The sequence below is a fragment of the Salvelinus alpinus genome, chromosome 22 (assembly GCF_045679555.1).
Source record: "Salvelinus alpinus chromosome 22, SLU_Salpinus.1, whole genome shotgun sequence".
Classification (NCBI taxonomy): Eukaryota; Metazoa; Chordata; class Actinopteri; order Salmoniformes; family Salmonidae; genus Salvelinus; species Salvelinus alpinus.
Genome location: NC_092107.1, coordinates 13,914,946 through 13,942,687, shown reverse-complemented (window position 1 = coordinate 13,942,687; position 27,742 = coordinate 13,914,946). Strand labels below are relative to the sequence as shown.

General features: G+C 45.8%; 1 protein-coding gene across 11 annotated transcripts in view; it reads left to right on the top strand.

Annotated features, from left to right (window-relative positions):
* LOC139549040 (rap1 GTPase-activating protein 2-like) overlaps positions 1-27,742 on the top strand; it is a 96,819-nt gene that overhangs the window by 22,793 nt on the left and 46,284 nt on the right. The window contains exon 1 of one of the 11 annotated variants that reach the window (XM_071359107.1): positions 18,596-18,946. The exons of 7 other annotated variants lie outside the window; for them this stretch is intronic. In XM_071359107.1, the coding sequence (XP_071215208.1) occupies positions 18,807-18,946 (140 nt within the window). In that variant the 5' untranslated portion in view covers positions 18,596-18,806. Of the gene's footprint in view, positions 1-18,595; positions 18,947-27,742 lie in introns of those variants that run through there. 3 more of the 11 variants (XM_071359109.1, XM_071359111.1, XM_071359108.1) reach the window with 3 other exon arrangements.

Sequence of the window (27,742 nt, the reverse complement as noted above, 5' to 3'; positions counted from 1 at the left end):
TCCATCTCCTCTCACCCCTCCATCTCTCCCCCTCCCCCTCCCCTACCTTTTTCTCTACCTCTGTCCCCTTTCTCTCCTGTCGCTCTCTCTCTCTCTCCTCCCCCCTCTGTCCCCCTTTCCATCTCCCCGTCTCTCTCCATCTCCTCTCACCCCTCCATCTCTCCCTCCCCCCTCCCCTCCCTTTTTCTCCACCTCTGTCCCCTTTCTCTCCTGTCTCTCTCTCCTCCCCCCTCTGTCCCCCTTTCCATCTCCCCGTCTCTCTCCATCTCCTCTCCCCCCTCCATCTCTCCCTTTCACCCTCCCTCCCTCCCTCCCCCTCCCTTTTTCTCCACCTCTGTCCCATCTCTCTCCCATCTCTCTCTCTCTCCTCCCCCCCTCCCCCCCTCTCTCCCTTCTGTCCCCCTTTCCCCCTCGCCATCTCCCTGTCTCTCTCCATCTCTCTCCTCTCCATCTCCCTTTCACCCTCTCACTCCCTCTTCCCCTCCCTTTCTCCCCACCTCTGTACTTCATCTCCCGTCTCTCCTTCCCCCTCTCCCCCACCCCTCTCGCTCTCTGTGTGACTGACTGTGCAGATGTGGATCCTATAGGGAGATGTGATGTGTTGCACTGTATATACACACACGCACACGCACACACACACACACACACACACACACACACACACACACACACACACACACACACACACACACACACACAGACACGCACGTGTGCACACATGTGTGCCTCTGCATGTGTGCTAGTTTTCTTGGAGCAGGGGTAACATGTCTGGCTCTGGGCCTTTGGATGCCTGGTTCACACTTCACCACATGACCTTCACTTCATTACCCATATTATTATCTGAGAGAAGATGTTTTGTGCTAATTAACCCATTTGCGCTGGTAGAAATGTTAACCATCTTCAAGAAACAGAGACAGGTTATAGAAAATGACTCACACAATGGAACTGACACCGTGCTCCTCCAACAGCCAACAACACAGCAACAGTGGAGCTATTATCTATCTCAGAGGAAGTAATGTATGTTTCATCACTTTTTGCCCAGGTGGAAATGTTAACTGTCAACAAGCTTCAGCGGAAGCTATTTTTGGAGCGTGGCATTTACTCTCTGCTGTTTTTTTTTTTTTGGAAAGCCTTAATTTTCAGGAGGGTTTGGGTAAACGAACGTAGGCCCACCTGTGCTTGTTTGGTCTCCTCTCTTGCAAGGGAGGTTCTCCTTCTTCCTGTAAACGTCTCCTGGCTGTGTTGTACGGTATGTTGTGAAAGTAACTCGCCGTCCTACTTAAGGAAGTGTTATTACGGGTCATGCGGAGGCTGAGTGAGAAATAGGTTGAGAACTGATTCTGAAAGTTGATGGGTTTTTCGTGAAGGAAGTGATGGTACCACACCCATCCCTTTATAGGAAGTGATAGTACCGCGCCCGTCCTTTAACCTCAGGATGGACGTTCTCTCACTCCTCCACCCTGCTTCCCACAGCAAGATTGAGAACACGCTGAACGCAAGGCCTTTCTGCTCACAGATAGCTAATGTTACAGCACGTACTGCAGGAACCAACGGTGTGTAATCACGTTGGCTCCCGTCTTCGAACTGGTCCGCGTGCTAGGCTGTTCTGATGTCAAATGTAAGACGGTTGTGTATTAAGTCCCGCTTTGGGATCAGTATCAGTGCAGTAATACAGTATCCGTGCAGTAATACAGTATCAGTGCAGTAATACAGTATCAGTGCAGTAATACAGTATCAGTGCAGTAATACAGTATCAGTGCAGTAATACAGTATCAGTGTAGTAATACAGTATCAGTGTAGTAATACAGTATCAGTGCAGTAATACAGTATCAGTGTAGTAATACAGTATCAGTGCAGTAATACAGTATCAGTGCAGTAATACAGTATCAGTGCAGTAATACAGTATCAGTGTAGTAATACAGTATCAGTGCAGTAATACAGTATCAGTGTAGTAATACAGTATCAGTGTAGTAATACAGTATCAGTGCAGTAATACAGTATCAGTGCAGTAATACAGTATCAGTGCAGTAATACAGTATCAGTGCAGTAATACAGTATCAGTGCAGTAATACAGTATCAGTGCAGTAATACAGTATCCGTGCAGTAATACAGTATCAGTGTAGTAATACAGTATCAGTGCAGTAATACAGTATCAGTGTAGTAATACCATATCAGTGTAGTAATACAGTATCAGTGCAGTAATACAGTATCAGTGCAGTAATACAGTATCAGTGCAGTAATACAGTATCAGTGTAGTAATGCGTTGAAGTAAATAGAAGGTTTGCACATTAGATACGGTTATATCTCAAGTTCGGCTACTGCTCTGTCTACAGATGTTTCCCCCCTAGCTGCTGTTTCCCTCGGCTTCCTTCAAGAGGGTGTTACTATACAAGACGTAACCAGTCAAATGCTATTTTAATTGAACTGAACACATGTTTTCACATGGATTCTCTGTGAACCGAGCTCACCCTCTGAATCACATTTGCCTTTGAGTCTTTTCGTTTAGTGACCTACAGTATTAGTCTGACGCTGCCGTCAACGTGTCATATATGTTTTGCCCACTGGAGAGAACCAGAGGAGTGAGTCAGTGTATTTCCAGTCTTGTATTGAGGAGAAGCAACGCATTTCCCCCTGTTCTTTCTCATCTCACCACTAGAGGGCGGTGCGTCCTTGGTTCTCCTCAACTCCTGGGCATTATTCTTTTTTAATTTATTTTATTTAAACTTTATTTAACTTGGCAAGTCAGTTAAGAACAAATTCCTATTTACAATGGTGGCCTTCCAAAAGCCAAAAGGCCACCTGCGGGGACGGGGTCTGGAATTAAAAATAAAAAATAAAATAAAAATACAGGACAAAACATACATCATGACAAGAGAGACACCACAACACTACATAAAGAGAGACCTAAGATAACAACATAGCATGGCAGCAACACATGACAACACAGCATGATAACAACATGGTAGAAACACAACATGGTAGCAGCCCAACATGGTAGCAGCACAAAACATGGTACAAACATTATGGGCACAGACAACAGCACAAATGGCAAGAAGATAGAGACAACAATACATCACGTGAAGCAGCCACAACTGTCAGTAAGAATGTCCATGATGGAGTCTTTGAATGAAGAGATTGAGATAAAACTGTCCAGTTTGAGTGAATTTTGCAGCTCATTCCTGTCGCTAGCTGCAGCGAACTGAAAAGAGGAGCGACCCAGGGATGTGTGTGCTTTGGGGACATTTAACAGAATGTGACTGGCAGAACGGGTGTTGTATGTGGAGGATGAGGGCTGCAGTAGGTATCTCAGATAGGGGGGAGTGAGGCCTAAGAGGGTTTTATAAATAAGCATCAACCAGTGGGTCTTGCAACGGGTATACAGAGATTACCAGTTTACAGAAGAGTATAGAGTGCAGTGATGTGTCCTATAAGGAGCGTTGGTGGCAAATCTGATGGCTGAATGGTAAAGAACATCTAGCCGCTCAAGAGTACCCTTACCTGCCGATCTATGAATTACGTCTCTGTAATCTAGCATGGGTAGGATGGTCATCTGAATCAGGGTTAGTTTGGCAGCTGGGGGGAAAGAGGAGCGATTACAATAGAGGAAACCAAGTCTAGATTTAACTTTAGCCTGCAGCTTTGATATGTGCTGAGAGAAGGACAGTGCACCGTCTAGCCATACTCCCAAGTACTTGTATGAGGTGACTACCTCAAGCTCTAAACCCTCAGAGGTAGTAATCACACCTGTGGGGAGAGAGACATTCTTCTTACCAAACCACATTAACTTTGGTTTGGAGGTGTTCAGAACAAGGTTAAGAGTAGTGAAAGCTTGTTGGACACTAAGAAAGCTTTGTTGTAGAGCGTTTAACACAAAATCCGGGGAGGGGTCAGCTGAGTATAAGACTGTATCATCTGCATAAAGGTGCTGCATGGTCAATCCGACTTCCTCATTGGTTGTGCTGCATTTCCGATGATTCAGCCTCTGCAGAAGTCCGGTGCATTCATACTTTTTGTGCTTTGCCGATGCGGTGCAGAGCTGTTGTGAAAGAAGTGAGTTTGTGTTTATACAGGACCTCCCGCCCTCACCTACCATCAACCAATCACGTCAATGTGGAGCTATGTGGAGAGGCGCGGTACAGAGCTCATTTTGTCCTCTGCATGCCTCCGGAGGCTCCGTAATTGGGTCACACCATCCATGCGGAGTCTCCGACCACATTTTCGGATCAAGCATAAATTGCCTCTGAGGCCTATACCTGTTATACCAGGCAGCAGTGTTGGTTGGTGCTGATTTGTTTGTGGAACAGGAAGTGCTTGATCGCACTTACGGTACATGTAATGCTTATCAATTCCAAATATCTGAGATTTATCCAAGAAATGTTGTCCTCACAACCACGGAATTGAACAAAGACGTTTTCCATTTGGTCAAAAGTTCTGTTTGTTTCCGTAAAGTTTAGCCTGCGTGACACATAACAAAGATGACTGAAAAATGATACACCATCCTCGATCTTCTAATTGCTCTATGTGAAAGATCCTTTCTCTTGGTGATCCTCTCCGATGCTCTGACTGACTGCGTTTTGAGACGTAATAATATCTCTGGAGCAACACGTGTCTTAAACCAAGGAGCCTGGGGGGGGAGGCGGAGACTGTTGCCACGGTAACAGGACAGACTAAAAACCCTTATCATCACATGTCCATCACCTGAGGGATCTTCCTCTGCCCCCCATATCCATGGAGATCGGATCTGGGGTTCCATGGCGACTACAGAACGTTCTAATCTGTGTTCCGGATTGCATTAGTTACCAAGGGGACAGGTTGCTGAAGGGTCATGGACGTAGCAGCAGATTGTGCTACAGGGCGTTTTATAATGTGCTTATGTAATCTGTTTGACGTTTAAAAGTATTGACCCCTTTTGAGGTAACGACTGGATAACCTAGTCACTATGTCTGTCTGTGTATGCCATCCGTTCACTCAATGACGGATTGGTCTGGTACTGGAGCTGAAGAGAGAGGAGTGGCTCAGCTGCATGTGTATTACAGTATCTGTTGTAAGGCACAGGGTCTGTATTTGCCGGATCTTCTAGGTAGAGAGCTGCAGTCTCTGATGACATGAACATCTCCCTGAAGGTTAGGCTCACTGCCTGGTGGTAGAATCACAACCATACATCAACACACTCACTCACTCCCGCACACACAGACACACACACACAGGATCACCTGTTACGGCAAACTCTGTCTCCTCAGCCTAAAACCTTCACTGGATCAGCTGCCTCTTTTGAACAAATATTTACTCCTTCACTTCCCTACTTGCTGGGTGCTGACACTCTGATAAGGGCACCAGCTGGCCCCTTGGTTTTAATGGGGCTTTTAAAGGGCCCATAAAGTGGCCCCTGGCCCATTGAGAGCCAGCCTCTCCTCTGTGTTCAATGGCTGAGAGGCCAGGGTAAATACACACACGCATGGGCTAAATGGAAGATGAAATCCCACCCTACACACACACACACACACACACACACACACACACACACACACACACACACACACACACACACACACACACACACACACACACACACACACACACACACACACACACACACACACACACACACACACACACACACACACACACACACACACACACACACAAAGAGGTGGTGTGGGTGGGAGAGATGTGGGGAGGAGTGTTTTTCTTTTCTCTTTTCCCCCTCTCTTTCATGTGTCCTCTTCATTGTGTACATTACAGATCAAAGCAGAGGCTCTTGAGCCGGTCGACATACCAGACAAGCACATCAAAACGCTTCATTCAGTACAGTTGACACACATGTATTTGACCATGTGTTATAAGTTCTGTATTATAGCTTTGTGAAGATGGCAAGAAATCAGGGAATAGTTATACCAAATGGCTAAATAAACAATGCTCTTTTATTAGTTGAAGGCATATACCGCTGTACTGTGGGCCTAGGTATTTTGATATCCTGTTCGATTCTAGCTCCTATAAAACAGAAATCAGACCCTTCACTTTAGATGCAATGCTTGATTTCGATACTGAGTGTCTGTCTGTCTGTCTGTCTGTCTGTCTGTCTGTCTGTCTGTCTGTCTGTCTGTCTGTCTGTCTGTCTGTCTGTCTGTCTGTCTGTCTGTCTGTCTGTCTGTCTGTCTGTCTGTCTGTCCGTCCGTCCGTCCGTCCGTCTGTCTGTGCACTGTATCCTCCTTACAGTGTTTTTAAATGGCTCGTTCCTTTCAACAAAGTCAGCCACTGTTGCTGTTGGAAACAAGCGTCGAGGAAGCGGGGAGCTGTGTGGTAACAAATGCACGTCCAAGCAGCATGTTAAGCCACTCTCCTTCAGCCTCAACCAGAGATAAAAGAGAGAAGAGCTCCGAGAACGAGAGATAGTGAGGCCACGATAACAGCAAAGAGACAAAGTCACTTCACAGTGATTGAACGTCCAGACAGAAAGAGGAAAGAAAGCCTTCCTTCTCTCAGCCCTACGGCTGCCCTTTCTTCTGCTCCCCTTGAGACGGGCTTTAGCATCTGAAAAGGCTTAAAGAGAGATGGAGACACAGGGGAAGAGACGTGGTGATGGAGTACCTTTTACAGAAAAGGACAGACGGGGATAAAGAAGATAGATAGTGAGAGCACGAGAGAGAGATAGAGGGAGAGAGAGAGAATGATGAGAGATAGAGAGACAGAGAGAGGCAGACAGAGAGAGAGGCAGACAGAGAGAGAGAGGCAGACAGAGAGAGACAGAGACAAAGAGAGAGAGAGAGAGAGACTCTTGTATATTGGGGATGGGAAGTGCTGGGCTGTGCTGGGCTGGCATCGGCTGAGCTCACACAGCTGTGACACTGAGACACATAGAGAGCTGTGAAGTCTGACTGGGCCTTGGCCCCGTGCCAGGAGACTCACATGATCAACAGATCTTCTATCAAGTGTGTATGTCTGTTGATGTGTAGATATCATGTTGAGTGTCCTTTATTGTCAGTGTGTATCATGTATGAAGACAGTAGTTTAGAACTGAATACATGGTACAGTATGTGCACGTAAGACAAACACTTGCACAAATACACAGCAATTTCTTTCTCTCAATACTTTTATCTCTCTCATTCGCACGCACGCACGCACGCACGCACGCACGCACACACACACACACACACACACACACACAGCAATATCTTTCTCTCAATACCTTTATCTCTCTCACACACACACAAACACACACACACACACACACACACACACACACACACACACACACACACACACACACACACACACACACACACACACACACACACACACACACACACACACACACACACACACACACTCCTGCAGAATTCACACTGACTCCAACAGAGATGGGACACACAGCTCTGTGTTTCTTATCTGAATTCATAAATTACTTGTCGAAAATCTATTAAAACGGTGCCCATTCCATTTTGTGCATCAGAGACGGCGGAGAAAGTCTGCCTAGCTAAGCTCCAAAAAAGTCACTTGAAGGAGGAATAATTTCTCCCCCCATATTAATATCCACACCTGGGGATGTTTTCCCCTTACTGCTGTTCTTACTCTGCTGTAACAGTGGATGTTTAGATTTGTTGACACACAGCTATGGGTGGATTACTTTCCTATACTGTTGTATAGAGCTTTTCAGTAGGGTTTCAGAAGCGAGGTAGGCTAATAGCAGTGGTGTGTGAAATCAAATAGTCGTGTTGACTGTGTGTGTTTTGTCCCCCCTCTGTACCTTTGTCTCACTCTCTCTCTCTCTCTCTGTTCCTCTCTTTCTCTCTGTCCCTTGCCCCCTTGCTCTCTTCCTCCCTCCCTCCCTCTCTCTGTTTTCTCTCTCCTCCTTCTCTCCTCCCGTCCTAGTGTCTGGCTCCCAGAACCAGGGTGAGTGAATGGTTAACCCCCGCTGTCAGCTCTGGCTCGGTCATCCCTCTCAGCAAATAGAATGAGAACTAGGAAATTGATTTATGACACAAATGTAATAAATGACATTTTGGCCCAGAGGAGGAAGAAAGAGAAGGGGAGATGGACTGACTGGGCTCACTGTCGCAGAACAAAACAGGTCTCAAGCTATTCAATTCAGACATAGATGAAAGGAAGAAGGTGTGTGTTTGTGTTGTGTGTTGTGTGTTGTGTGTGTGTGTGTGTGTGTGTGTGTGTGTGTGTGTGTGTGTGTGTGTGTGTGTGTGTGTGTGTGTGTGTGTGTGTGTGTGTGTGTGTGTGTGTGTGCGTGTGCATCACAGGAGGCTGCTGAGAGGAGGACAGCTCATAATAACGGCCGAAATGGGTGAAATAGAATGGCGTCAAACACATAGAAACCACGTGTTTGATGTATTTGATACCATTCCAATCATTCCGCTCCAGCCATTATATCACTAGCTCGTCCTCCCCAATGAACGTGACAGCAGCCTCCTGCATTAGTATTTGTCCACCTACGTGTGTGTGTGTGTGTGTGTGTTTGGAGGTGGAAGCTGACTCCTCTTCCCTGTAGAGGAGTGAGAGCATCAATTACGTTAGAAATTGCCTTGCTGCTGCAATGGGGATGAGCTAAATACATTCTGATTAGATGACACGGCAATCACTGCGCCTCATAGAAATGGTCTTTGTTATTCCTCATAGATTTGTATAGTAGTCATCCTTTCCTCCTCTGTAGCTCAGTTGGTAGAGCATGGCGCTGACAACCCAGGATAGTGGGTTCGATTCCCAGGACCACAGATACCTCAAATGTATGCACGCATGACTGTAAGTCGCTTTGGATGAAAGCCGTCTGCTTAATGGCAAATATAATGTTTTTATTCTCCTTTTGTTTTCTACAGATCTTCGTTTGACACTTGTCAGAGACCTGTTTTCAGTTTCATCTTGCTTTGCGTCTCCCTCCATTTTCACATCTGGGCCCCCGAGAGCGACAGCGGTTCCAGACGACTGTGTGATCTCACCTTTAAACGGGTTAACATTCGCAAGGCCGCGGGGTCCGACGGATTACCAGGATGCGTACTCAGAGCATGCGCTGAACAGCTGGCGGGTGGCTTTACTGACATTTTCAAGCAGTCTGTTTACATGTTTCAAGCAGACCACCGTAGTCAATGTGCTTAAGAACGCCAAGGCAACCTGTCTAAATGCACTCACATCTGTAGCATGAAATGCTGGACATGGCTCACATCAACACCGTACGGCCCAGAACATCACTGGGGCCCAGCTCCCTGCCATCCAGGACCTCTATACCAGACGGTGTCAGAGGAAGGCCTTCAAAATTGTCAAAGACTCCAGCCACGCAAGTCACAGATTGTTCCCTCTGCTACCGCACGGCAAGCAGTACCGATGCACCAAGTCTGGAACCAACAGGACCCTGAACAGATTCTACCCCCAAACCATAAGACGGCTAAATATTGTAGTTAACCAAATAGCTACCCAGACTATCTGCATTGACCCTCTTTGCACTAACCATTTTGACTCATAACATACGCTGCTGCTACTGTCTAGTCACTTTATCCCTATCTATATGTACATATCTACCTCAATTACCTATTACCCCTGCGCATCGACTCGGTACTGGTACCCCGTGTATACAGCCAAGTTACTCAACGTTTAATAATTCCAATTTATTATTTTTTCTATATTTTTCTCTCTGCGCTGTTGGGAAAGGCCCGTAACTAAGCATTTCACCTGTCGTTTAGGAAGCATGTGACAAATATCATTTAATTTGATTTGATTTCGTTTGCTTGTGTAGATTAATCAACTGGTGCCTTGGAAGGTTGTATGAAGGGGATTGGGGAACCTTTGCCTCATATTCCTGTGCAGAAATTGAGACCTTGTGAGGTCACAGATCCATGCTTTGGCACTGATGACGCAGAGGATGCTCTCTAATGACGACCCGTTTCCCCATAAAGTAGTCTGGTCCAAAGTAGTCCACTACTATGTCTGGGAATAGGGCATCATTTGAGATTTTGTCCAAAGTGGGTGTCTCCAGAGGTTTCCGTCACATTGCCTGGCTACAGAGGGCACCGATTGACCCATGATGGATGGGGTGTCAGACAGGCAGTGCTGTTAGCACCCCGCAGCAGAGCAGGGGTCCTAATGGTCGTCTGGGCTGAGGTGAGGCGATTAGGTGAGGCACTGTGAGAGTGATGAAGTGGTGCCAGCCAGCCAGCAAACGGCCCTTTGCGATTCAGAGCAGAACTGAGAGAGAGAGATATCGGCGAGAGGGGAAAGTGAGAACGGAGAGGGAGCGAGAAAGAGAGAATGGAGAGAGAAAAGAGATTGCTCTTATATCCCTTGGCTTGGGCCCAGGAGGAAGTCGTTGTGTGTGTGTGTGTGTGTGTGTGTGTGTGTGTGTGTGTGTGTGTGTGTGTGTGTGTGTGTGTGTGTGTGTGTGTGTGTGTGTGTGTGTGTGTGTGTGTGTGTGTGGGGGGGGGGGGGGGCCCGGGCATTGTAGCTCTAGAAAGTACCCTGAGGGCGCCGCTGGCTTAGCAGAGTCAGTGTTACTCACAGCATGCAGCTGTTCAGAGCCTCAGGTGACACTGGGGCAAGAACACAGTCCTCCCATCTAGTAAATCACCTTCAAATAATTACAACATTCTGAGTTTGTGGCACTCATAGACACTGGAAAGGCATTGGGTGATGGGGAAACAAGTCATCTTATCCTTCCCTGGGACTGAAACTGACTCTTGTTCCCCCAATGGAAAGTTCCGGAGCTACTACATCTAGGACTTATTTGTCAAGCCTAAACTTTCTCCTCTCCTCCCTCTCGCCTCCCTTGCCATCTGTCGCTTCTTGACAAACACATGGTGTCTTGTTTGGCGGACTCAGCGGCCCCTGGCTCTCTGGCTCTCTCAGCCCCTGGCGCCCTCTCTATGAGGAATGATGGCGGGAGGGAGGGGGCAGGGAGAAATTAACAGAAAAAGATGCCGAGTGAGAGATGGAAAGATGGAGGCAGAGCGAGAGATAGAAAGAGAGATGGTGAGGGATGGATGGAAAGATAGAGGCAGAGAGAAAGAGAGATGGGAAAAGAGATGGAGAGAGTCACATGGATCGAGAGGAGAGAGAGGGGGTGGGGAGGAAGAGGAGGAGAGAGAGGGGGTGGGGAGGAAGAGGAGGAGAGAGGGGGGGTGAAGTCATAGTAATGACACATGGTCACAGGGCAGGTCTACAGTATGTTCAGAGCGCCAAGTCGTTACCACAGTGTGTCCCACTCACTAAAGCGGAATTAAGGAACAGCTCAGCTTGAGGGCAAAATCTCTAGGAATTGGATTGTAGAGGCTCTATATGTCTTGAGTCACTGTATTTTATAATGTGTGATTCAATTGATGTTCCTTCCATTTGACACAACAATATGCCCTTATACCCTTACATAGTAGAATTGATGTTATTACAGTCATAACATCATGTTATTACATTTGCATGTAGTATTGTTGATATGATTTCAAGATATACTGTATCTCTATCTTGTGAGAAAGCAATAACGCCCAAGGAGGTGTGGTAAATGGCCAATATACCACGGCTAAGGGCATATATCACAAACCCCTGCGGTGACTTGTTGCTATTATAAACTGGTTACCAACGTAATTAAAACAATAAATAGTCTTTTTTTTTTGTCATACCCATGGTACACGGTCTGATATACCATGGCTTTCAGCCAATCAGCATTCAGGGCATTCAGCATTCGAACCACCCAGTTTATAATGTTTCTTATAATATTGTTGCATTCCCTTTCATGTTAGCATAGTGTTTACATGATGAGATACTGTATGACAGTGGACCACACAGTCTAGGTCTATTACTACAGTGTATTCGGAAAGTGTTCAGACCTCTTGACTTTTTCCACATCAATTCTAAAATTGATTAAATACATTTTTTGAATGTCGATGATATGTTATGTCATATATGAATGTGTTTCTGTGTATACAGTCTGTATCGAGTCTGTATCTCTGGATTCTAAGCGCTCGCTAGTCACCGTGGCTCATGGCTCTCTCTCTACCTTCCATATTGCTTCTCTTAGCTTATCATACACGATTGATTTGGTCCTTTTTCAGTAACACAAAGGCTAGCATTGATGTTAGGCTCAATAACATCGTGCCTGGAATGCACTTTTGACCAATCAGATTACGTGGTCGTAACTACACTGTAACCTTTTCATAATACAGTAAATTGACTTCCCAGGTTGTGATATATTGATGATGTATTGATTATTTACAGGATGTCATTTATCATGCTGTGGTGTGATGTATATATGTAAGTCTTATGTAAGAGCTCTGTCAACCCTAGATAGAGTGTCACAACCATACAACTGCTCTCACACATTAAGAGAGGAGCGGGCAGGGTGGGGCACTAGGCTAGGGATAACTTCTCAATGAGCTAGCTAGCCACATCTCAATGAGAAGCTAGCCGCATCTCAATAAGCTGGCTCGCCACATCTCAGTGAGCTAGCTAGCCACATCTCAGTGAGCTAGCTAGCCACATCTCAATGAGCTAGCTCGCCACGTCTCAATGAGCTAGCTAGCCACATCTCAATGAGCTAGCTAGCCACGTCTCAATGAGCTAGCTAGCCACGTCTCAATGAGCTAGCTAGCCACATCTCAATGAGCTAGCTAGCCACATCTCAATGAGCTAGCTCGCCACGTCTCAATGAGCTAGCTAGCCACATCTCAATGAGAAGCTAGACGCATTTCAATAAGCTAGCTCGCCACGTCTCAGTGAGCTAGCTAGCCACATCTCAATGAGCTAGCTAGCCACATCTCAATGAGCTAGCTGGCCACATCTCAATGAGCTAGTTGGCCACATCTCAATGAGCTAGTTGGCCACATCTCAATGAGCTAGTTGGCCACATCTCAATGAGCTAGTTGGCCACATCTCAATGAGCTAGTTGGCCACATCTCGATGAGCTAGTTGGCCACATCTCGATGAGAGCTGTAAAGATCCTGGCACCAGCGCTGATAGGGCTGGAGTGAAAACAGAACTCCTTGAATGGGCTGGGCTCCAGAGCCACATGTTTGCCCTGTGCGGTCCGCCGCTATTTTGGGCCTGTTAGTTTAGTTTGGCACCGACCGTTGGTCATTAAATCCTACAGTCCCATGGCCGCAGTCACCTTGGTCGAGAGGGTGTGTTTGTGTGTGTGTGTGTGTGTGTGTGTGTGAGAGACAGAGGAAGTGTGTCTTCTTTTATCATTTGGTTTGCTCCCGTTCTTGAGAGGCTGTGGCTGTCTCGTGAGGAGTTGTCACACTAGAAGTGTGAGATGAAGAGAGAGAGAGGGGAGCGAGGGAGCAGCGGGTGGAGGAGGGGCGCGGAGAGAGGGAAAGTGCTGAGTAAAGTGTGTAAGCGAAGCACTCGTTTGTAGTCCACAGAGATGTGTGCTCCTCTGCACCAGCTGTGAAGGTCATCTCTCCCCTATGCCAAATTCTTGGTGTGGAATCAGTTGTGTGTGTACGCGTGTGTGTTTCTACGCTGGGTGGCGTGGACGATGAGATGGCGTAGTGATAGTGGCATCTCTTTGTTTTATGAGACATAGTTGGTGGTAAATTAAGCATTTCACTGTTAGTTCACACCTGTTGTTTACAAAGCATCTGACGAATGCAATTTGATTTGATTTGCCGTTTGTATGACACTGTGACGTGGCGTAGTGAGGTGGTAGGATGGCTGGAGTGGCTGGTTGGCATTGCAGTCTCGCCCTGCTGTTTGTGTGTGACGACAGCAAAGCGTGCCAGGGTGGCAGAGTGGTATATTTTCATTTGTTACACACTGGGGGAGCTGTGTGGGTGTGCGTGAGTGCACCCTTGGGATGAGTGCTTAGTATGTGTGTGCATGTGTGTTTGTCAGTCTCTATGTGTGTATCAGACAGGAGCGGTGGCTGTCACAGTCGCTTCTGGTTGTGTGTCAGTCTGGGATACAAGCGTCCCACTTCCCACCTGCTGACGTACAAGCACAACAAGCCCCGAGTGATCCACCGCGATGGAGGAGGCGCATGAAATGATCTACCCCACAGGAGAGCAGCATTGGTGGGGGAGAGGAGGAGAGGACTCAGGGTGGGACTGGGAGAGGAGGAGGCATCATGTGAGGAGGGAATGGGAGGGCTGAGGTCTGTGAAGTCTGTGTATTCATGGAAGTCTGTGTATCCCTGTGGAACCTGGCTCTCCAGTCGGGTGGGAGGAGTGGGAGCTTGTTTGTCTCTCTCTCTGTCACACTGACACACACACATCTGCACGCGGACACACATGCATGAACATGCCCGCACACACACGCGCACGCACGCACGCACGCACAGGGGAGGCTTGGAGAATCCTCAGCTGGGATACAGCTGATAAGCTGAACAGACAGATGAGTCTCTAACATGATCCCTGATAAGCTCTACAGACAGATGTCTGTAGAGCTTGGTTCCTCTCTAGGTTCCGCCTGGTTCCTCTCTAGGTTTCTTCCTAGGTTTTGGCCTTTCTAGGGAGTTTTTCCTAGCCACCGTGCTTCTACACCTGCATTACTAGCTGTTTGGGGTTTTAGGCTGGGTGTCTGTACAGCACTTCGAGATATTAGCTGATGTACGAAGGGCTATATAAAATAAAATTGATTGAGATGAGTCTCTAACATGTAATAAAGCATATGAAAGTCAATAAACATGGGTAGTTAATTGTGTATTATTGGGTACAATCTAAAACAGTTACTTTACCTTGACATGACTCATATACTGTTATGACTGTGCTACTCAACCACACATCTCAACAATCTTCTCATAATCACTAAAAAGCGGTCATTAACTTAATTGAGCAGCAACAACAAAACAACAAAATGATTTCCCTCATCTTCTCCGGTCTCCTAAGTCTCACTGGGGTTGCCAAGGGGACAGGTGTCGGTAGGCAAATTAGGGCTTGGCGCAGCGTTACCATGACATAGACAGAACACTGGAGATGCTATGCAGATGGATCTAGTACCTCTACCTTTATTGTTGTTACCTTTGTTGGGGCTGACTTGACTGATTTGCTGTCTGAAATGACTTTCTGTGGAAAGAGAGTTGACGTTTTTCTATTGGGTTCAGACTTTAAGGGTTGAAAGCCCCTCACTGCTGTATTGAGGCTTAATCAGGGTGAATACCTGATGAGGCCCTGATTACCAAGGGAGATTGTAGAGGCAGGGCAAATATCAGAGCTATTATAAATCAATGATTAATTAATAATATGAATAAGCCAAACATCCATTCTCACTAACAGAATACATACCAACGGCATACCAAGCTCATAGACAGGCATTATCATACCATAACCTCCCACACACTATTATCCATTTACTGTATCACGTCTGTTGGCTCTCATGCTGTGTTGTCCACATATAGTTGAAGTCGGAAGTTTACATACACCTTAGCCAAATACATGTAAACTCAGTTTTTCACAATTCCTGACATTTAATCCTTGTAAAAATTCCCTGTCTTAGGTCAGTTAGGATCACCACTTTATTTTAAGAATGTGAAATATCAGAATAATAGTAGAGAGAGTGATTTATTTCAGCTATTATTTCATTCATCACATTCCCAGTGGGTCAGAAGTTTACATACACCCAATTTAGGATTTGGTAGCATTGCCTTGAAATGGTTTAACTTGGGTCAAACGTTTTGGGTAGCCTTCCACAAGCTTCCCACAATAAGTTGGGTGAATTTTGGCCCATTCCTCCTGACAGAGCTGGTGTAACTGAGTCAGGTTTGTCGGCCTCCTTGCTCACACACACTTTTTCAGTTCTGCCCACAAATATTCTATAGGATTGAGGTCAGGGCTTTGTGATGGCCACTCCAATACCTTGACTTTGTTGTCCTTAAGCCATTTTGCCACAACTTTGGAAGTATCCTTGGGGTCATTGTCCATTTGGAAGACCCATTTGTGACCAAGCTTTAACTTCCTGACTGATGTCTTGAGATGTTGCTTCAATATATCCACATCATTTTCCTTTCTCATGATGCCATCTATTTTGTGAAGTGCACCAGTCCCTCCTGCAGCAAAGCACCCCCACAACATGATGCATGACCCCTGTGGTTCACGGTTGGGATGGTGTTCTTCGGCTTGCAAGCATCCCCCTTTTTCCTCCAAACATAATGATGGTCATTATGGCCAAACAGTTCTATTTTTGTTTCATCAGACCAGAGGACATTTCTCCAAAAAGTACAATCTTTGTCCCCATGTGCAGTTGTAAACCGTAGTCTGGCTTTTTTATGGCGGTTTTGGAGCAGTGGCTTCTTCTTTGCTGAGTGGCCTTTCAGGTTATGTCGATATAGGACTCGTTTTACTGTGGATATAGATACTTTTGTACCTGTTTCCTCCAGCAGCTTCACAAGGTCCTTTGCTGTTGTTCTGGATTTGATTTGCACTTTTCGCACCAAAGTACGTTCATCTCTAGGAGACAGAACGCGTCTCCTTCCTGAGCGGTATGACGGCTGCGTTGTCCCATGGTGTTTGTACTTGCATGCTATTGTTTGTACAGATGAACGTGATACCTTCAGGCATTTGGAAATTGCTCCCAAGGATGAACCAGACTTGTGGAGGTCTACAATTCTTTTTCTGAGATCTTGGCTGATTTCTTTTGATTTTCCCATGATGTCAAGCAAAGAGGCACTGAGTTTGAAGGTAGGCCTTGAAATACATCCACAGGTACACCTCCAATTGACTCAAATGATGTCAATTAGCCTATAAGAAGCTTCTAAAGCTATGACATCATTTTCCAAGCTGTTTAAAGGCACAGTCAACTTAGTGTATGTCAACTTCTGACCCACTGGAATTGTGATACAGTGAATTATAAGTGAAATAATATGTCTGTAAACAATTGTTGTATAAATGACTTGTGTCATGCACAAAGTAGATGTCCTAACCGACTTGCCAAAACTATAGTTTGTTAACAAGACATTTGTGGGGTGGTTGAAAAACGAGTTTTAATGACTCCAACCTAAGTGTATGTAAACTTCTGACTTCAACTGTATATGTGTCTATGGACCCTCCACTGTTGAGACACTTGCAGCTTCACAGACAGTCAGACAGACACGGAAAGCCTTTGTCCATCCAGGAGGGCCTATGAGAGTGCAGGGCGAGAGTGGACACTGTACTGTACTGTACAGGAGAGACGGCAGACAATAGGAGGGGAGGGAGAGAGGGGAGGAGAGTTAGTGAGAAACACCACCATTCATGCAAGTCATTGAGCTGTCAAACAGAGAGCAGATGAAAGGCAAACAGCTGGCCAAAGGAGGAGAGGGAAGGACAGACAGAGATGGAGGCAGGGAGGGAGAACAGAAAATAATGTCTCGCTGGCTGCAGTGGGTTCTGGGTAAGAATGATGGTGACTCGTGTTTGCCAAGCTTTGGGGGGGAGCTAGAGCATCAGCTGGTCTCAGACAGAGATGGAGGGAAGAGAGATGGAGGGAGGGAGAAAGGAAGAGAGATGGAGGGAGGGAGAGGAAGAGAGATGGATGGAGGGAGGGAGAGAGGAAGAGAGATGGAGGGAGGGAAAAATGGATGCATGGAAGAAAGAGAGAGGGAGGGAGAGAGGAAGAGAGATGGAGGGTGAGGAAGAGAGATGAAGGGAGGGAGAGAGGAAGAGAGATGGAGGGAAGAGAGATGGATGGAATAAAGAGGAAGAGAGATGGAGGGAGGGTGAGGAAGAGAGATGGAGAGAGGAAGAGAGATGGAGGGAGGGAGAGAAATTGATGGAGGGAAAGAGGGATGCATGGAAGAAAGAGAGAGAGATGAGAGAGTGAAAGAGGTGGAGGGAGAGGGAAATTGAGGTAGATGAGGAGAGAGAAATGGAGAGAGAGAAATGGAGATAGACAGAGATCGAGGGAGAGATGGAGAGAGAGTTACTAGCGTTTGGTTTGTCATTTCTCTAAGCCTATCTTCTATTTGTTCTGTGCAGTTATGCTTCAATTCCAATGTTCTTGGCAACCGCAGAAGGCTTCTGATATGCTGTTTAAAGAGAGAGAGAGTGTGAAAAAACACAGAGGTGAAATCGAACAAGGTCACAGAGGAGATTAGATAGGAAACAAGGACGACAAAATGACAAGCCATTAGCCATACGTTATATACAATATGGCAAATAGCACATATAGCAGTAATCTCAAATAGCAGTAATCTCAAAGGGCACATAGCAGTAATCTCAAATAGCACAGCAGTAATCTCAAATAGCACAGCAGTAACCTCAAATAACAGTAATCTCAAATAGCACATAGCAGTAATCTCAAATAGCAGTCATCTCAAATAGCAGTAATCTCAAATAGCACATAGCAGTAATCTCAAATAGCAGTAATCTCAAATAGCACATAGCTGTAATCTCATATAGCAGTAATCTCAAATAGCACATAGCAGTAATCTCAAATAGCACATAGCAGTAATCTCAAATAGCACATAGCAATAATCTCAAATAGCAGTAATCTCAAATAGCACATAGCAGGAATCTCAAATAGCACAGCAGTAACCTCAAATAGCAGTAATCTCAAATAGCAGTAATCTCAAATAGCACATAGCAGTAATGTGCAAGCGAATGCAGTCAAAACTGTAAAAGCACACAGAGAGCGAGGGAGGAGGAGGAGAAAGGGGCAGAGCCTACACCAAGCCCTGCCTATCAGGCAGAGGTGGGCAGGGATAGAGAGCCGGGAAGGAGGGAGCGAGTGAGGGAGAGGGAGAGCGCATGAGAAAGAAAGAGGTAGACAGAGATGCAGAAATACAGTCAGTCTGCCTGTGCCGGTGACGTTGTGTGTGGCAGTGCTGCTGTACAGTGTGGTCCGTTAGGACCATCAACCCATCAGGGACTACAGCACAACACAGTCTGGATCCAGAACCACAACCAGACACCATGTCAGGCTCCACTCCTGAGCCCGCTCCTCCGAGGGTCCACTCTAAAAAGGCTGGGATCCGGGCTGCGGTGATTCTAATCGGACTCCTGCAAAAGTCACGACGAGCGAAGGAGAGAGAGAGGGAGAAGGAGAGAGAGCGGTGGGTGAACTTTATCTGCTGTTTGGTCTCCTGGCTGGTCTGGTTGGCTGCCTGCCTGTCTGAGGCTCACACTCTGCACTGCGGTGTTAAGTCAAGCTTTCAGAGCAACTTTTATTGCCTGACTATAAGTGCTGTTTGTATACACAGGTCGATGCTTGTCTGTGTCCTTGTCTTTTGTGTGGATGGTGAGTGTGTGTGTGTGTGTGTGTGTGTGTGTGTGTGTGTGTGTTGTTCTTGACACCACTGGTGTCTGTATGTGCATATCTGAGTCAGTAAAATGAAAGGAGAGAGAGAGCGAAGTTAAAGGTGAGGAGTCATTTGAGAGCTTGCAAAAGAGAAAAGAGAGGCAGAGAGAGGAGAGAGAGAGCGAGCGCTATGAGTCCCTCTTCAACCTATTGTACACTCAGCTATAGCTGGAGCCACTCCACTCAGGATCCAAAATACTGTGTTGTTTAATGCTACAGTACATGTCTCTATGTAGGTATGGCTTCCATTTGCCCTCTCTCTCTCTGTACTGTCTCGAGAACACAATGGAACGGTTGCTGAAGACTCAAACTGGTCAGGAGAGTTTGAAAGGAAGGGATAGGCTGTCCTCAGTGTCAACAGACTAACAGACCAAAGCAGATGAGTGTTAGTGACTCAAAGGGAGAGGTCTCAGTGATGTCAGTTTAATGGGAATGTGTGCGTGTGTGTGCGTGTGTGTGCGTGTGCGTGCGTGTGTGTGTGTGTGTGTGTGTGTGTGTGTGTGTGTGTGTGTGTGTGTGTGTGTGTGTGTGTGTGTGTGTGTGTGTGTGTGTGTGTGTGTGTGTGTGTGTGTGTGTGTGTGTGTGCGTGCGTCTATATATTACAAGTAACTTATTGTTTGTTGTTAACAATGGGACTGCCAACGATACAAATGTCAGGTGACAACAGTAAATAGTAATTCAGAGAGAGAGAGACTGACTAGTACAGGTACAGGTAAGTTCTGTTGTTTTTGCCCGTCACTCACGGCTTTCCTTTGGAAAGCAGAAATAGCATGGCTGTGAGAGGAGGTTTATTTTCAACACCAAGGCAATCTGATAGTGCGGACACAGTGAGAGAAGGCAACAGGGGACACGGTGCCCCGAGGTTCTTTATGTTAAAACCAATGTTAAGGAACAACTTGTATGCACACACACAACGAGTCTCACACACGCATGCTGTGCTGCTGTACAAAAAGACATCACCAACACAAACACACAGTCTCACAAACACGTACTGTGCAGTTACGGCACGGCAGACATCACTAATAATGTAAACACTTACATTAACACACACTAGACCTAGATGGTAGGGATTGTGATTTATTGGTTGTGTGTGTTAGTTAGTTTGATGAGGACTTTCTGCATCTGGTCAGACATACACACATAGTCTATGAGAAGTAGCAGTGGTGGTGGGCCTTAGATTGTGTCCACAGGGGCTGTCCTCCTCATTGGACTAGCACAGCTGGGCTGAAGACTCTTTAAAATCCCTTAATGATGGATTTACAATGTATGCTGTTCCCCGTTCATTTGAACAGTGTGGTGCTCCCAGGTTGTGTGTGTGTGTGTGTGTGTGTGTGTGTGTGTGTGTGTGTGTGTGTGTGTGTGTGTGTGTGTGTGTGTGTGTGTGTGTGTGTGTGTGTGTGTGTGTGTGTGTGTGTGTGTGTGTGTGTGTGCACACAGTGTACGAAACATTACGAACACCTGCTCTTTCCATGACATAGACTGACCAGGTGAAAGCTATGATCCCTTATTGATGTCACTTGTTAAATCCACTTCAATCAGTGTAGATGAAGGGGAGGAGACGGATTAAAAAAGTGATTTTTAAGTCTTGGGATTTTTAAGTCATAGGGTGAAAGCCAAAATATTTGCGTGCCTTTGAACGGGTTGGGGTAGTAGGTGCCAGTTTGAGTGTGTCAAGAACTGCTACGCTGCTGGGTTTTTCACGCTCAACAGTTTCCTGTGTGTATCAAGAATGGTCCACCACCCAAAGGACATCCAACCAACTTCACACAACTGTTGGAAGCATTGGAGTCAACATGGGCCAGCATCCCTGTGGAACGTTTTCGACACCTTGTAGAGTCCATGCCCCGACGAATTGAGGCTGTTCTGAGGGCAAAAGGGGGCACAACTCAAGATTAGGAAGGTGGTGTGTGTGTGTGTGTGTGTGTGTGTGTGTGTGTGTGTGTGTGTGTGTGTGTGTGTGTGTGTGTGTGTGTGTGTGTGTGTGTGTGTGTGTGTGTGTGTGTGTGTGTGTGTGTGTGTGTGTGTGTGTGTGTGTGTGTTTTTGTACTAGCTTAGTGGCTTAGAACAGGAACCCAGTCAGTCCAGTACGTTGTTGTGGTTGAGTAGGGTTGAGGGTTCTGGTTCCTGTCTCCTAACCCTCCTCGTTCCTCCTGGTTGATTGGTAGCCCTCCTCTCGTCCCCTGTAAGGGGGGTTAATACCTGTCTAACTGGAGTTAAGCACATTCAATCCTTACTTACACCATGATTAGAATCCCTGCTGCCTGATGATGAGACACTCTAGTCATTACTAGTCCCACATGGACTATGTCCCAGATGACACATTATTCACTATAGTGCACGACTTTTGACCAATGCCAGAGGGCTATTTGGGGCACAGCCATGGATGAGAGTGTGAACAGGCTGCTACTCCCCCCCCCCCCCCCCCCCCCACCACCAGGGAATTGCAGGCTACCGTGCAGCTATTTGTTAATTCGTTCAAATTAAATGTAAACAATTCCGGAAGTCAAGTACATTTAATTACAACCAGGGATTTTTTTTTTGCTACAGGCTGTTATGTTGAAATCCAAGAGCATAATGTGGAATATATATATTTTTTTTTTCTGTGATACACGGCATGACCTTTGCTGAGCATCTTACAATATTTTCTATTTTTTTTATCAGTTCCCTCTCTACAACCTCTTTTCATATTCTGACTCACTCTTTCCCTCCTCCCTTTGCTCATTCTTCCTCTCCCTCTCCCATTCTCTCCTTCTTTCTCCCCTTCCCCCACTCGGCCAGTCTATGAAAACAGTTGTGATTAGCAGCTGTTGGGGATCACAAGGAGACTGCACTGCTAGCCCTCCAGGCATGAACAAAACACACACATGCTACTCACGCACGCACGCACCCATTCTACTCATGCAAGCACACACACACACACACACACACACACACACACACACACACACACACACACACACACACACACACACACACACACACACACACACACACACACACACACACACACACACACACACACACACACTACTAATGCACACACACACACGTTCTACTCAAGCACGCATGCACACACACATGCACTCACGCATGCATGCATACACCTATACACACACACAAACAAACACACAATCAGCAAATATCTACTGGGAAGCCTGGCACAGAGTAGGTAGAGGGGACAGTACAGGGAAAAGGGCAACGTTGGCTTTAGTCATTGCAGTGAACCTCTGTGTGTGGTCAGTTTGTCAATTAATACCTTCATACCACAGAACATACACACTCAGGTCTTTATGTGTGTGTGTCTGAAATTTCCACACTTATGGCGTTCTCCTCTACATCTCACACTGCATGGAGACTGTGTGAGTTTGCTGATGTTGTTGATGTTTATGTCTGTATTTCTGTTCTCCTTTCCTGTGTTTGTGTGTGTGCGTGTGCGTGCGTGCGTGCGCGTGCATGTGTGTGCGTGTGTGCCAGGGTGTGCATGTGGCAGTGCCAGGGAAGGAGCCAGTGAGCTGTGGCTCGTGTAATGGATGAGATGGTATTGTCTCCCTAAGAAGTGCCCAGAGATGGGCACACCGACAGATTGCATGGAGCCCTATTTAAAGAGCACAGCTATGTGAAGGGATTGGGGAAGATATTTTTAGCCCGGGCACTCATCTCCCCTCTCTCTCTATCTTTCTCTTTCTTCACCTGTGTCTCTGTCCGGCTGTCTCTCTTCAAACTCTCACATGTACTGTGGGGGTTGTCTGACAGATTGTGATTTTTAGGAGATGTTGAAAGCATGATGGGTTATTTGAAATATCCCATAGTTGAGTACAGGTCCATTGACAGAGGCGGGGTTAGGTACAGTGGGGAGAACAAGTATTTGATACACTGCCGATTTTGCAGGTTTTCCTACTTACAAAGCATGTAGAGGTCTGTCATTTTTATCATAGGTACACTTCAACTGTGAGAGACGGAATCTAAAACAAAAATCCAGAAAATCACATTGTATGATTTTTATATAATTAATTTGCATTTTATTGCATGACATAAGTATTTGATCACCTACCAACCAGTAAGAATTCCGGCTCTCACAGACCTGTTAGTTTTTCTTTAAGAAGCCCTCCTGTTCTCCACTCATTACCTGTATTAACTGCACCTGTTTGAACTCGTTACCTGTATAAAAGACACCTGTCCACACACTCAATCAAACAGATTCCAACCTCTCCACAATGGCCAAGACCAGAGAGCTGTGTAAGGACATCAGGGATAAAATTGTAGACCTGCACAAGGCTGGGATGGGCTACAGGACAATAGGCAAGCAGCTTGGTGAGAAGGAAACAACTGTTGGCGCAATTATTAGAAAATGGAAGAAGTTCAAGATGACGGTCAATCACCCTCGGTCTGGGGCTCCATGCAAGATTTCACCTCGTGGGGCATCAATGATCATGAGGAAGGTGAGGGATCAGCCCAGAACTACACGGCAGGACCTGGTCAATGACCTGAAGAGAGCTGGGACCACAGTCTCAAAGAAAACCATTAGTAACACACTACGCCGTCATGGATTAAAATCCTGCAGCGCACGCAAGGTCCCCCTGCTTAAGCCAGTGCATGTCCAGGCCCGTCTGAAGTTTGCCAATGACCATCTGGATGATCCAGAGGAGGAATGGGAGAAGGTCATGTGGTCTGATGAGACAAAAATAGAGCTTTTTGGTCTAACTCCACTCGCCGTGTTTGGAGGAAGAAGAAGTATGAGTACAACCCCAAGAACACCATCCCAACCGTGAAGCATGGAGGTGGAAACATCATTCTTTGGGGATGCTTTTCTGCAAAGGGGACAGGACGACTGCACCGTATTGAGGGGAGGATGGATGGGGCCATGTATCGCGAGATCTTGGCCAACAACCTCCTTCCCTCAGTAAGAGCATTGAAGATGGGTCGTGGCTGGGTCTTCCAGCATGACAACGACACGAAGCACACAGCCATGGCAACTAAGGAGTGGCTCCGTAAGAAGCATCTCAAGGTCCTGGAGTGGCCTAGCCAGTCTCCAGACCTGAACCCAATAGAAAATCTTTGGAGGGAGCTGAAAGTCCGTATTGCCCAGCGACAGCCCCGAAACCTGAAGGATCTGGAGAAGATCTGTAGGGAGGAGTGGGCCAAAATCCCTGCTGCAGTGTGTGCAAACCTAGTCAAGAACTACAGGAAACGTATGATCTCTGTAATTGCAAACAAAGGTTTCTGTACCAAATATTAAGTTCTGCTTTTCTGATGTATCAAATACTTATGTCATGCAATAAAATGCAAATTAATTACTTAAAAATCATACAATGTGATTTTCTGGATTTTTGTTTTAGATTCCGTCTCTCATAGTTGAAGTGTACCTATGATAAAAATTACAGACCTCTACATGCTTTGTAAGTAGGAAAACCTGCAAAATCGGCAGTGTATCAAATACTTGTTCTCCCCACTGTATATCGTCTGAAAGCACATTAGAATATTTCAGTGGTTCATTCTGAAACAGTTTTTCTGGTTAGATCCTACTCAGATTAGAGCACTTCCTTTATTTAACTTCATGTCGTAATAATAACTAGGAACTGGGAGCTGACACCAGGAACACCTCATATATACACACGCACACGCACAAGCACACGCACACGCACACGCACACGCACACACACAGAGTTTCCTCTGAGGTCTCCTATTATAACAGTATGGGGTTGGACCAGAGCCCAGAGAGGGGGAGACCTTTACTGGTGTTGACTTACAGAAACACCTGGCCTGTTTACCCTCACAGTGGGTGGTTGAGAGCAAGGGACCGAGGAAAATAAGGGGAGGAGTGGGGGAACGAGGAGGAGGAGTGAGGCAGAGAACGGGTAGCACAGAAAGAAGGGAGAATCCAATTAAACCTCAACAGGTTTCCCTCTTTATGTTAGCTGCTCTGGAGAATAAATAAAAATATGTGAACGCTTGCCAAGTCATTTCTGCCCTTGTTTTCTTGGCACAGCGTAATCCAGAACGTCAGTGGAAGGCTTTTATAGTAAAGTGCTTGATGTTCTGAAATGTTAGTCGACATGAAAATCTACTTTGATGGCAATAATTATCAGTTACAGAGTACTTTTATGGCACTTTAATAGACCTCTACATAAATACAGCTGTTAAACTGGAAGCCTTTATGAAGTTGACAGGGAAAACCACAGTTTTTCTGTACAACATTTTCATGTCAGTTAAGGAATGTTTTTATGACAGTAGATCTCCATATCAATAAAGTTGTTGCAGTACAGTATTAATGTAAAGCTTTATGATGTCAGCAATGAAACCCATAGCTCCTCTGTGAGTTCTGGAAGGGCCTGGCACCCTGACACCTCTGGGTCCCCTCTAACTTCCTGACCTTGAAGGGTCTGGCAATAACAGGCCAACTGTTAACAGGCCAACTGTGCTCTGTTCCCTTCATTTAGAAGGCTGTGCCTCTCAGTTCAGGACTGGTCGTAGTGTTGCTCTCAATGGTCTCTCACCTTGTCACATAGAATAGGCATGAGGATGGTACTGATTCAGCTGTTTGAGTCTGTGCTGTGATTATGGTGTTCCTCTGTGCAGTAGAGAGTTCTGAGGATTATTTTGTGTTTATTTGCGTGCGTGTGTGTGTGTGTGTGTGTGTGTGTGTGTGTGTGTGTGTGTGTGTGTGTGTGTGTGTGTGTGTGTGTGTGTGTGTGTGTGTGTGTGTGTGTGTGTGTGTGTGTGTGTGTGTGTGTGTGTTTGTGCTCATGCCAAAGTGTGTATTTGTGTGTGACAGCAAGAGAGTGTGTTTTCTTGTGTGTTCTGTCCTAATTTCCCTGTCACACATCCCTAACTCTAATGCACACAACACATCAATACTCAAAGCCAATTCTTATTTTCCTCTGCTGGTCATAGATTCAGACAGGATCTCAGCCTCTGTCTCTATTAGGGGCTCATGCTGCTGCTAACCTGAGAGCAGGTGTACAAGGACAAGTGGAAATCATCACCCCCATCAGACAGTATGACAACAGGAAAACGTGGAACTGGGGCGATGCATAAGGCGGAATGAGATTTCACTCTTAAAGTTCCAAAGCAGTCGTTTTTATCTCAATATCAAATAATTTCTGGGTAACATTAAAGTACCTTACTGTGAATGTTTTCAATTTAAAAAATATTTACTTTTTTTTTATCAAAGAGACATTCCTCAAACTAGAATTTTGCTAGGACTGTCTGGGAGTGGTCTGAGTGGGGAGGGGAAAACTGAAAACTAGCTGTTATTGGTAGAGAGGTTTGGAACTCTCTTTTTTTATTGGTCTATTAACTAATTTATCGCCTGGTGATGTCATAGGCAGGAGGCAGGTCAAATCTCCATCCCACCAAAACAGGCAGACATTTCAGGTGGTCTTTTCAAACAGCTCTTACATTAAAAAGTCATTACCATAATTTTCACAATTTCACAGTATTATTCCAACTAGGGCTGTGGCAATCATGAAATTCCTCAGCTGGTGATTGTCAAGCAAATAACTGCCGATCTCACGGTAATTGACCGTTATTTAACATAAACACATTTAGCATCTCCTGGCTTCCACGCATAGACTACAAGCCACTGATGCAGACCTTTGGAACATCAAAATTTGAAAAAGTAAAATAAGTCCATATAATATAGCCTACACCTTCACAATACATCCATTATTTATTTTAGACAGGTCTAAAGAAGCATGGTATGAAGAAAATGTAGTCTATTTCAGAAGAACAGAATAGCATACTCTGAGTTGTCCTTATGTTAGGTCCTGATCTGGCTATGCCATATGGCTGTGGACAACACTAGTTCATTTAGCAGACTTGCTTAGAATTCCTTGGCGTTATTTTATAGTATGAAGAATACAATTGAACAAAGCTGAATAAAACAGAAAGGATATTTTCTCCAAATGATTTGAGGGAGTGCGCACATGCAGCTATTCTCTGTGGAGTGGTAACAAAGAAACCGCTACTCCTATATACTTGATTTAGAGTTATTTTTGTAACTTTAGTTGTGATACAAACATTAGGGTATATGTTTAGATGTTTAATACATTGTAAGGCTGCATGATGCGACTCTAATGATGATTTGAAAAAGTCGCATGAAAGGCATGAGCTCTGCTTAGTTTTTTTTAACGCAGGTTGTACACACTTCATCAAGCACGTGACTATGCCTCGAATTTCAGGGCGGCATCCCCTTTGTGTGGCGGTAATGCCCCCTAAAAAATCCATGCCTTTGGCGGCGAGTGGTTGTTGTGCCCTTGGGCTGAATATAATAATTATAATTCCCTGCTCCCAGCACTCGCATGGCTCTCCGTTACGTGACCGGGTCTTTCTCACAGGCTACAAATGAAAGACAGACACATCAGGGACGCACGCAATCCATTTCTGAGGCGCATATTGAAGATATTGGAAGAACTGTCCACATTTACTTGTCGTCAGCCGACGAGATGAGTAGGCCTAACGAACAGCAAAAGTTGAACTATTCTATTCTGTGCGAGAAATAAATATTCCAAACATAGTCTGGGACAGTTGTGGGATGCGATAGATCCCAAAC